Raw genomic sequence first — 12,166 nt, forward strand, 5'->3', positions numbered from 1 at the left:
AAGACTGGGGGCGGGGAATAGAGGACAAAAACAGTCGGCTGCCATTTTGTTGTTAGAAGAAAGGGCTCGTTCGCGAACGACACATCACTCATTGAGGCAGCTCCGTGTACGAAAAAAGGTCCGTATGCCAAGGTAAAGTTCGTATGCCAAGGTAAAATTTTCATAAATGTAACATTCGTAAACCGAAAAGTTCGTAAGCCAAGGGGTTCGTAAACCGAGGTATCGCTGTAGATAGAAAGCTAGCCAGCTAATAGCTAGCTAGACAGCAAATAGCGAGCTAGATATATTCTAGATCTAGATTTTTTTAAAATTAAATACTCAAGAGAGGGACTTTCCCGACAAAAAGGAATTGTGCAACAGAGCACATAATGAAAGGAATGTGGAATTTGAGGTATTTTGTTTAGCCTGACAAAACGCAAAAAAAAAAAAAAAAAAATGCATTTCACGTTCGGATGGTTAAATAAAAGACTACGCCAAGACATTTCTGTCCAAAATGTTTTACTTCAAAGTTTTGTTTAAGTTGCTATAACCGACTCCGACGCACGTCATCAGGACTTTGTCTCCACCTTTGCGTTCATCCTCTAAAGGTTTGCGGACTTCGATTTTAAACATGATCTGGAAAAAGTCTCTGATGTGTCTCAGAAATTCAATCCTGTGGAGAGAGAACAAATGATATCATAAAGTGTTGCATAACTTATTTTATTTATCGCTGCCAAGTCAGTTGTGATGGGCTACGCCACACGTGTCAAAGTCAAGGCCCGTGGGCCAAATCCGGCCCGCACATCATTTTTTTCGGCCCGCGAAAGCAAATCAAACTTGTTAAATTCCATGATGATTGCTAAAATCTGAGCCAAAATTTCATATTTTTGGATGTCAACCACAGTAAAAGTCATTATTCTTGACTTCAGATTTGAAAACGAGTTATTCATTAATTTGCTGTGTGCTCCATATGTAATATTTGAAGGGATTTAAACATTCTAATGGGTTCCCTAAATTCATAACGGCCCTCGAGAGGAAACCATAACTACAATGTGGCCGTCGGCAAAAAATGACTGACACCCCTAGGCTACGGTAATAAACAAATATTAATACATTTTTAATCAGCAACAATTATGTCTGTTGGATCTTAAACGTCAAACTTGATTAACACTACATCTCCAGTGCAGGCAGTGTATATTTTTACTTGGTTTAAAAAAATGTTTGAGAAAGTATAACACGCATGGTAAAATCTCATTCTTTAACTCATTCGCTGCCATTTCCGAATTTATTTGGGTTTTGGTTTTTCTTGCGGAGTGGGGTGCCGATAAAGCGCTGGTCACACATCTGGAAATGTTTTTCCCTTCCACGAGAGGGCAGCATTTCACTTTTGTTCATGTTAGCGCTTTGTTACAGCTTCAGTTGTTGTTAAAGCGTGATATAAATCAATTTGTATGTATAGTTTTTTGGACAGCCGTCCCCATTTCAAGCTCAGATAACTCCAGACCAATGCAATTTAGGAATTAACTGTTTTTCTGATGAAAGAAGAGTGTCTAAGGTTTCTTACGCTGCATTTATGTAGTCCTAAAACACAATCTGTGGGTCCTGCAATGTGAGTGAAAATGACAAAAACCCTGGCAAAAGATTTTTGCACATCGTCTGGCAGTGAATTAGTTAATATTTCTGTCAAAAAAATAAAAATTGAAGCTTGATGTCAGTCGTCCGGGCGAAGAGGCGTGTATAGTGATGGCACTGCCAATCTTCAGTTATCATAGTACTGTACTTGAGAGCAACACAGCACCGGTACCATGATAACCGAAAATGGACAGTTCATGGTTCAGTCCTGAAACTCATCCACCATTATGGATTTTTTTTGTCTTATAGTTGATCAATCACTAAATAGAAAGTGTACTGCAACTTCCAAATGTTTATGAGTAAACCGAGTGTCAGCCCGTCTTCACTTTAGGTGTTTCGAATGACTTACGTGTATGGCGAGAGGGGCCCGAGCAAAAGCTTTGATACGTCCTGTTGGCCAAGGGTCATCAGTAGCAGCGCCAAGCTCTGATTGGATGAATCAACGCAGCCGCCCTGCAAACACAAAGAGGGACCACCGCGTGTTTGTCTACTCTGTAATGTACGTCACAGAGACGAGGATGTTTGGACTCGTGACGGAGCGCAGACGCCGACGCAACTCGTCTTATCACTATTGAACAGTGGGAACAGACAATGAACCCCACGATTATCAGTTTGCAAGTTTTATTTTGTTAAATATAGGGACACACAAAATGGTGGTTCAACACACACACATATATATATATATATATATATATATATATATATATACACACACACATATATATATATACACACACACATATATATATACACACACACACACATATATGTACATACACACACATACACACACACACACACATTATATATACACACACACATATATGCATACACATATATACACATACATATAAATATAAATACAGGTAACACCTGACTTACGAGGTTCCGTTCCATCGTAAGTGCATTCAAAACTGTGTATATATATATATATATATATATATATATATATATATATATATATATATATATATATATATATATACACACACACACACACACAGTAAAGTCTCGTTATATCGATATATCGATAGTCCCGGTTATATCGATACTATTTCTATGCACGCACGGAGAAAATTACATGCAAACAGGGTCGGATATATCGATAGTCCCAGTTATATCGATATTTTTTCTGACTCCCTTGAATATCGATATAACGAGACTTTACTGTATATATATATTCATATTCGACATTTTGAATGGATTTCGACTTGCGACCATCTTGACTTACAACCATTATATATGTATATATACACACACATATCCAACCATATATATATATACACACACATATATATATATATATAAACACATACACATATAAACACACACACCAAATGATTGTAAGTCAAAATGGTATATATATATATATATATATATATATATATATATATATATATATATATATATATATATATATATCACTTCTTTTTCTCTCTTTATCCTTTAGTATTATGAAAATAATGTATGTTTATGTATAATTATATTCTGACATATATTTGTGTCTCAAGAGTTCCTGACAGCGAAAGCAGAGTCCCTTTCCCCAAAAAAAGACATTCTTAGTAGTACATTAAAAAATGAATCATTTGTTCTTCCAAGACATCGATGCAAAAAAAGGCAACTCTTAACACGCGATCAGAAATCTACAACTGTTAAAAATGTGGTTAATACCAAAATTCCCAAGAACAAGCAATCATCCAAACTCAATATCAGGCGAGGACCACTTACATTCGCTCCTGTCCATTGTTGATGTGTCCGAAAACAAACTGTCCATGGAATGACGTTGCTTTACTACAAGCTGACTGTACTGATTAACCAGAGAGCAAACATGCAAGGCAACCGTTTTTGTTTTCCAAGAAAAATAAGTAAATCACAACAATTCCGACTGGAGAATCATAATTCTGTTTCTCGTTTCGCCTTCTCGACTGTACCCAGCTCCATAAAAGCAGCCTGGTTATTAAAATAAGCTGTTATTTAAATAACGAGTTCTTGAAAGGACCTGATCTGCCAGATTCTTCTGTTTCAAGAAAAAAAAAAATGTATATATATATATATATAAAAGCGCCACGCATAGTTGGCAGCCTCCGAGACAGACACATCAGCTCCGAGCAGTGTGCTGCCGCCACTGAAGATTATGCAGCCAACAATATTGCTCTTTCAGAGTTAATCAGCAATACCCTGACCAGCTAACTGGGCTCACATGGCACCAGTAAAAAGCCAAGGCGGACCCGCGCTCAACACAAACGTCCTGAAGCCCAATCAACAAGATCACACTGTCATTTTCCTCCCTGTGAGACATTCATTTGTTTTTGTTTTGACATGGAAACAAACAAACATCTTCGCCTTAGTAACTGCAACGGGGCAAAAAACATGGTGGTTTGAGGTTTAATTTAGATTGTGCTGACAACAAACTTCTTAGGTCGTTACCACATAGGCTTAGTCATGCTGATAAGGTGATACCAGAGCTAATGGGGCAATCAGAGCCAGGAATAGAACATTACAGGTAATCAGACAGACAAAAGAAGTAATAAGTTTAGCTTCAGGTAGTAGTCCACTGCTCCCCTAACTTTAGAGTAGTGACCTATCAGAGCAGAGGACTGGCACCACCACCACTATCCATTAGGGTTATACACAGTATAGGGCCAGTTACCAGCACATCTTTAGTTCGCTGACGAAGCTCTTCGGATAAGGAGCGAAATGTACGACACTTTCAAAGAAGTACAGATGACGGCTGATGAAACCTTTTCATCGATGGACCACTCCTGTATGACTGAACGACTACACAGACGTATTGTTCGGGTTTTGTTTTTTCTTGTTTGGGTGTCGATAAAGCGCTGGCCAAGGCCTCTGGCAATGTTTTTTTCCCCTATATTTTGACATAGAAACAAACAAATATCTTCGCCTTAGTAACTGCAACGGGGCAAAAAAAACATGGTGGTTTGAGGTTTAATTTAGACAAAAACCTAACAACGACCTAAGAAGTCTGCTTACAACAGACTTCTTAGGTCGTGACTATGTAGGCTTAGTCAGGCCATGTTAGCGCTTTGTTCTAGCTTCAGCTGTTGTTAAACCGCTACATAAACCAATATGCATGTACTGCATTGTATTTTCGACGACTAACCTCATTTGAAGGTCATATAACTCCACACCCATATAATTTAGGAATTAACTTTTTTTTTCTTATGAAATAAGGGAGTCTAAGGATTCTTACACTACATTAAACGTTTATGGAGTACTAAAACTTAATACAGTGAGACCTCAACTTACGAACTTAATTGGTTCCCAGACAGAGTGTGTAAGGTGAAAAGTGTGTATCTCAAAAAAAAAAAATCCCATAGGAAACCATTAAAATGGGAATAATCCGTTCCCGGGTTTCCATAAAATATATTTTTCAACTAAATAAGCCTTAAAACTACACACAACATACCTTATTCTATGTATAATAAATGTGCTATTGTATTGTAATGAAAGAAATACACTGCATTGTATCATAAAGTCACTTTATTTACATTTGTGATGGTCATTTATGGCTTGATGGAATGGCGTTGGAGGTTGAAGGTCAAAGGGAATTGCATGAGGACTGTAATTAAAGACATAAACTGTGCTGTAAAATAAAGTTTTATTTACCTTTTTGATGGTCGTTGATGGCTTATGGAAGGAGAGTCACCTTCCATTAGGACTGTTGGCGCTGTTCGGTCGTGTGCTTCCGCCAAAGATCACTCCGCCAGCCGTGGTGGGTGTGTATTATGAAAATAGTGCTTATTATAAGGTTTAATTTTCATGAATTTGACATTTGTAAGATGAAAATTTGTAAGTTAAGGTGTTTGTAAGTTGAGGTCTCACTGTATTCTGTTGGTCCTAGAATTCGAGTGACAATGACAAAAACTAGAGTGGACACATTTTTGCACGTGCCTGGCAGCGAAATGAGTTGAAACACATATTTGCAATTTTGCGCTTTAAAGTTTTCGACGAAGGGGCAAAATGCTAATTTTGGATTTATCAAAAAATAAACATTGTTTTGTAATTCTATATCAGATTCGGCTTGAATTTCGCCACCGGTGCGATTGAGTTTCATATCCTCAGACCTTCTATGTGTTTGTGCCCTATAGATACTCTGCACATGGTGATTGTGCATAAAAACTAATTCATAGCTGTATCCCCGACTAACATTTCTTGGGAATGTCAGCAAACAACGGCAGTTGTGTGTGATCGTTGCGCCGCATCCGACACGTCATACGACAGGTATTCAAGTCGGAGAATACAATACTGTCTTGAGGATAGACTGACAACAGCATTTCCGAACATTGGGGGTTTTGTAAAATACAGCAACATCGCTTCCATGGCTTCATAATTGTTGCTTTGGAGTATTTCCCCCACGCTACATTAGAACAGATCACATGACTGCACAACCATCTAGTGTGGCGGAGCTATCCAAATAAAAGAGGCTTCTTTGTTTGCATAACACTTTTGAATTTAGAAATTTGATTCACAAATTAATCATGTTTTGCAGCGCATGGTCTGAAAACCCAAATTGCAGTCGTTCAACATGATGATGAAAAGATAAATGCAAAACAATCAGCCTTTTTTTTTACTGAATTTAACAAGGCTTACCCTATAAACTTCCTCCAGCAGGAGCTTGGCGCAGTTGCGACCTAGATCCTCTGGCAAAACGGGGTCTCCTTGACCCCGTGGCGTGGAACACATCTCGGCACTTAGGAAACAGCCTTCTAGAGTTTCAGCCACTAGTGTCACGCCGAAACCTGGTGATCTGCAAGAAAAACCGGCTATGAGCGTTGGAAGATGACAATAGCAACCACAACGTACCCCCATATCACCCATTGTGCTGCTATAGCGAAAGAAACACATTTAGTGCGTGGATTCCACCATGACGTCCTTGATCCACTGCTGAAAAGGATACTCTTATTCTCTAGTCTTTCAACTAGACTTCATAAAACAAAGAGGGTGCAGAAAGTGCCAAAGATTGAATGACTGTGTCTTAGCTATTAGCTATCTATTAGGTAGCTAACTCGCTTTCTATTTCTATTTGAGTTACTTCCGGGTTGAGTGAACGCTGGCGCGTGTGGCTGCCGCTGCTCACCCACAGAAAAACGGATCATGTGACCGTAAAGTGAACTTGAGAGTTTTGAAAGGCGCTTATAAATGAAATGTATTATTATTATGATTATTACACCAACAGATAGGGCTTTAAGTAAATTTACAAACATATTCATTCAAACAATACATTTCATTTATAAGCGCCTTTCAAAACTCTCAAGGTCACTTTACAGGCACAGTTGTATCTCTCTCTATTTGCTATCTATCTATCTATCTATCTATCTATCTATCTATCTATCTATCTATCTATCTATCTATCTATCTATCTATCTATCTATCTATCTATCTATCTATCTATCTATCTATCTATCTATCTATCTATCTATCTATCTATCTATCCATCCATCCATCCATCCATCAGCTAGCGAGCTAGGTTTCTATCAATTTGAATTACTTTCGGGTTGAGTGAATGCTGGCGCCTGTGGCTGCTGCTGCTCACCCACAGAAAAACTCATCCCATGACTGTAAAGTGACCTTGAGTTTTGAAAAGTGCTTAGAAATCAAATTGATTATTAATTATTATTATTATTATAAAAGTGACACCGGCTCTGTGTAATCATGATATAATGCACACATTTTATTGATATTTTTTTCCTTGAGAGTGAACATGGCCAGTTCTGCTCCTCTAAGGCCGCTGTTGTGCGTGTTTTCCACCTCTTTCTGCGGCAACACCCTTATTCAAATGATCAGATGGAAAGCAGTCAGAACAGCAGTTCCTGAGGACCGAGTTTGGACTTGGGGGTCTTATAACTGTACAATGAATTGCTTTCATGGCTATGACAGTGTGACAATATCACATAAGGAAATGCATTGCAATTATGTTATACAAATTATGCTTTACTTGCAAAGTGTAACTGCGCCATAAAGTGGACACTACTATCATGAAGTTGGCAGATTTTAAGGTGTTCTAGCACTACCTGGTGGTAGAACATTACAGTTTCGCCCCAAACTTCGGGGAAAAAAAAATCTGATTTATTATTAATAATAATAATAATAATAATAATAATAATACATTTCAGTTATAAGTGCCTTTCAAAATGGTGCCCCAAATTCTTGGTTTATGGAGCTGTATTCCCTGCAACATCAATGCAACTGCAATTTGTATGCAAGTACGATGCCACCAAAGTCAGTCAGAAATCCACGTTATGCAACTATATTCACATACACAAAATACTTTTAACTCATTCACTGCCAAATATGAGCAAAATGTATCAACTCGAGTGCCAGGGTTTTTGTCATCGTCACTTGAATTCCAGGACCCAAAGACAACCCCGAAGTAACTCAAATAGATAGCAAGCTAGCTAGCTAACGAATAGATAGCTAATAGCTAACGACTAGATAGCTATTAGCTAGCTAATAGCTAGCAAATATATAGCTAATAGCTAATTGCGAATAGATAGTGAACGCTGGCGCGTGTGGCTGCCACTGCTCACCCACAGAAAAAAACTTATCCTGTGACTGTAAAGCGACCTTGAGAGTTTTGAAAGACGCTTAGAAATGAAATGTATTATTATTATTAATATTGAATTTTAGGACTACAAAAACATTCAATGCAGCGTAAGAAACATTAGACTCTCTTTTTTCAACAGGGAAAAAAAGTTAATTCCTAAATTATATGGATTTGGAGTTATATGAGCTTGAAATGAGGGCCACTGTCCAAAATACAATGCAAGACATCCATATTTGTTTATATAGGGCTTTAACAACAGCTGAAGTTGGAACAAAGCGTTAACATGGAAAAAAGGGGAAATGCTGCCCCCTTGTGGAAAGGATTCCGGAATGGCGCTCTACGTCATATTATCAATTCCCGAATAAATTTATGAATGGCAGTGAATGAGTGACTCTGGGACAGTCACAGCGCAAAATGGTGAATATACTCACTTGCCAGAGTTGACTCCCTTCATGTGGTCCGTGTGGATGTAGATGTCTGGAATAAAGTGGTTGAGGACACCACGCGCTGACTCCACAATCCTGTTGCCCATTTGAGGGGAAACTCTGACCGAATATCTGAGTTTAGACCGTCAAGGCTCATCGAAACAAATAGTGTTATGACGTGTGAGTTGTCACATTTTTATATGCACCCTAAAATATTGTCTCAATTTATAAATAGCGCTTGTTAATGCCCAAATAAGCCAGAGAGTAAGATGATCAGGATACGCTACTCCTCGAATTCTTTTAATCTTCCCGGAGTCCGTTAGCTGAACTGGCCTGATGGTCTTGCGGATGGGACATGTGAAGACAACCTCACCTCCTCCGCCGGGCGCCAATCCCCTCTTTGTCACCTGTGGGCGCAGAAATATACATTTTCAGCCTTTCATTTTTTTATTTTTATTTCTGAATTTTAATGATTAACAAGATTTGAGATGCCACCTTAAGGTCAAAGCCTTCGCCTTCAATGCCGAACTTCTTCATCAAAGGAAGAACTGTCGACTTCAGTCGATCAACCTAGAGAAAAGGCATATTGTTAAAGGACAACCGACGTCTCCGGATAAGTTGTGTCCATAATTTGTAAAATCGCTTCAAATGACTTCTACTGAGCGTATTTTACAAAGATTCCACCGCATGTAGCTATATTTTACGTTTTAAGACTCGCTCGCGCTGAATATTCCGGAAGTCTTGTTTTTGAGTCGGTGACGAGTCCTCACGTTACGTCACTGAGGGAACGCCCCAGACCGAAAAAAGGACACATTGTAGCAGTCATTCCATCATGTTAATGCATTTTGCTGTACTCTGGTCTGAAAACTTCGTGTAGCAGCAAAAAGAGGTAGAAGAGGGCGACAAAGCTCCGTGTAAGGAATTAATCATCTTGCGGAAACAGGCTGATTAATTCCTTACACAGAGCTTGTTGCAATTTTCTGCCTCTTTTTGCTGCTACATTTCCCACCCCCAGATACCTCAAAATGGCACGGAATAAATTCTTTAATCGATTGCAAACATGTATGCTTTCCTCTTCAGAAATATTTGAATCATATTCATAAGTGGATGAGTAACAAGAAAGCATATTCTCCGAATCTGAAGCCATTGTTTTGATTCTCCAGCAAGGCAAGACGTCTTGGCGTGACATCACGTATAAGGGGGCGGGACCTTCTGAAACTGGCCACTTCCGGGTTCATTTTTTTTTGCAGATTTTGGACACTTTAAGTCGTTTTTATTGGTGTTTTGCATTTGACTAAAAATAGCATACTGCGTGTTTTGGGTATTTTAGATGCTATAAAATGTTTTTCTGATGTCAGTTAGGAAACAAAAAAGTGATGTCGGTTGTCCTTTAAATCAGCGCCAAATAATCAAGAACTGTGCTTAGTGTTGCTATGACAACACACATCTCCCAAAATATGCTTATGAACCCACATTTGCCAATGTCGGGAAATGTGCTGAAAACCATCAAAACTAATTCCTAATAATAATGCTGCTGAGACTATTTTTTTTAATGCAGATGAACATTTTCACACAAATAACACACATGCCTTGAGCAAACCACAAGTAGTTAAAAAAATATTTACATGTCAAATTATGAATGGAATAAGTATCACTGTGCAATATAAAAAAACACTTAAAATTCGGTTATGATGTCTTTTTGTCAAAAAATTGAAGACATATAATACTTTTTGGAGTGGAGTAAATAAAAGTCACAAGATGTGGAATTATGGTAGGTAAACAAATGTATTTGCAAGGATAAAAGCTAAGCTTGTTATCTTACCGTCGGGTCCGTGGGGTTGTTGGTAATGCCACGCAGGGTTGCCTTCAGTGGGGTCTTCATGAAAGGGGCCAACATAATCAAGGCCTCCAGGTAATAACCGATGGAGCGTTGCAGATTACAATCATGTTCTATTGAGCCCCCGTAAAGTAAACCAGGTTGGTAGAATAACACGGTACCTGAAAGAGAAAGGAATATGGGAACTGAAAAGGATGGAAAAAAATATATATAAACAGCAAATTCATGAGCATGTTGTTACATATTTGAAATCTGTACCGTATATTGGATTATGTTGTAAAATTAAGATCATCCACGCACGTTTTCAATCAGGATTTTCCTCATGATCATGCGAGCCATAGGTTTAACAGTAGAGTTTTGGGCCAGAGGTGGTGTACAACCTGGACCCCAAAATATAACACGATCGATTAAAGGTAGCAACTTGATTATTAGGTGAATTTGCTTTGTAAAGTATCAAAATTTCATGTTAGCAGTCCAAAACAAGCATGACTGCCAACGATATGGAAGAATAACAATAACTGGCAAACATTTTTTGTTTGTGAATTCATTTTTTACGAATTGAAAACACACAATAAGAATTTACCTGTTTGATTTATTTCTATTATGGAGCCATTAGTCACTTTGTCCAGAAGTCTGATGAAGCTGGCTTCAAAATCTGGAGAACATTCAAAAATAAATATTTCAATGCGCACATAGTTACACATACATATATAATATTGATAATGCATAGCGTACCCTCATATTTAAGAAATTGTGCAAATATTTAAAAAAGGCGTGACTGTGAAGTTTTCGCATACCATCACAAGACATGAGGGTGAAGCCATCCTGGCGTAACAAAAGGGCGTTTCACTTAAAATTTATGAGTAACTAACGTTTTCAATTGTAGTAATCAAAACCATGTTAAATAGTTATACATATCCGTGTGTATTTCATTTCAATCAGAGTCACAAAGTCTTGCGCTCAGCCCCTTGCTGACCGTCGCCAAACTCACTCCCAACTGCGTAGGAGCTAGCTTGTTAGCATAGAAGCTAACTGCGACGCCACATTAATTTTTGACTTCGCCACTCACTCACCACGCAGCCCAGGATTGTCGTCTTTGGACCTTATATTCCTTATTTTAACCCTCTTTCCGCTTAACGTGGACAAAACGAGGCGTTGCCTGAAGAAGTTACAGCCGTCGTAGTCGAGCCCTAAGCCTGCCATGATGACGATGATTGTGATGTTGTTGTGGCTGGCTCGCTTCTTTCGCTTGGCTATAGCCAGTGGAAATCCACGTGTGTTTTTCCAGGAAGACTCTGACGGCAGGAGGCTACGGAAACCCAGGAGGGGAAAAAAAAGCAACATTTTTTGCAATACCACTTCCGTCCTGCTGGGAGTGGTATTTGTGTATTGAATTAGAGAACATTGTCGTTCACGACAAAACAAATCACGCATTAAATATTTAATGTAATAGTGTCCAATTCCATATCATATAATCTGTTTATTGCGTTATTGATATAATTATTATTCCAAGATGTTTTAGTTCACCGACATATTCACGAGTGGTTATATGCAAATGTTGGGAAAAAACGAACGGAACTACGAATAAATAAATCGCTCAATTAATACTTCTCCAACGAAATTAGCCTCGTCCTATTGTTCGTTCGGTTACCCCAAAGAAATGTCGTCCCGCTTTCGAGCCACGCCCATTTTAGATGACGCCATCCACTTGCCATTGCCATCACGGCC

General features: G+C 38.5%; 1 protein-coding gene across 2 annotated transcripts; it reads right to left on the bottom strand.

The window, feature by feature from the left end:
• Positions 1–481: 481 nt before the first annotated feature.
• On the bottom strand, positions 482–11,725 carry rcl1 (RNA terminal phosphate cyclase-like 1). Of its 2 annotated transcripts, XM_089020232.1 has the most exons (10): positions 11,512–11,566; positions 11,022–11,093; positions 10,697–10,818; positions 10,424–10,599; positions 9,097–9,171; positions 8,884–9,008; positions 8,608–8,733; positions 6,223–6,379; positions 1,961–2,064; positions 482–652 (listed from the first exon to the last, which is right to left on the bottom strand). In XM_089020232.1, the coding sequence occupies exons 3-10, from the start codon at positions 10,728–10,730 to the stop codon at positions 499–501; spliced, it is 951 nt and encodes a 316-aa protein (XP_088876358.1). In that variant the 5' UTR covers positions 10,731–10,818; positions 11,022–11,093; positions 11,512–11,566; the 3' UTR covers positions 482–498. The 2 variants fall into 2 exon arrangements, with proteins under 2 accessions (XP_088876358.1, XP_088876357.1); XM_089020231.1 differs by lacking the exon at positions 10,697–10,818 and having other exon boundaries at positions 11,512–11,725.
• Positions 11,726–12,166: the final 441 nt, after the last annotated feature.

The sequence above is a fragment of the Hippocampus bargibanti genome, linkage group LG18 (genome assembly GCF_051943395.1).
Source record: "Hippocampus bargibanti isolate YZ-2025 linkage group LG18, ASM5194339v1, whole genome shotgun sequence".
Lineage (NCBI taxonomy): Eukaryota > Metazoa > Chordata > Actinopteri > Syngnathiformes > Syngnathidae > Hippocampus > Hippocampus bargibanti.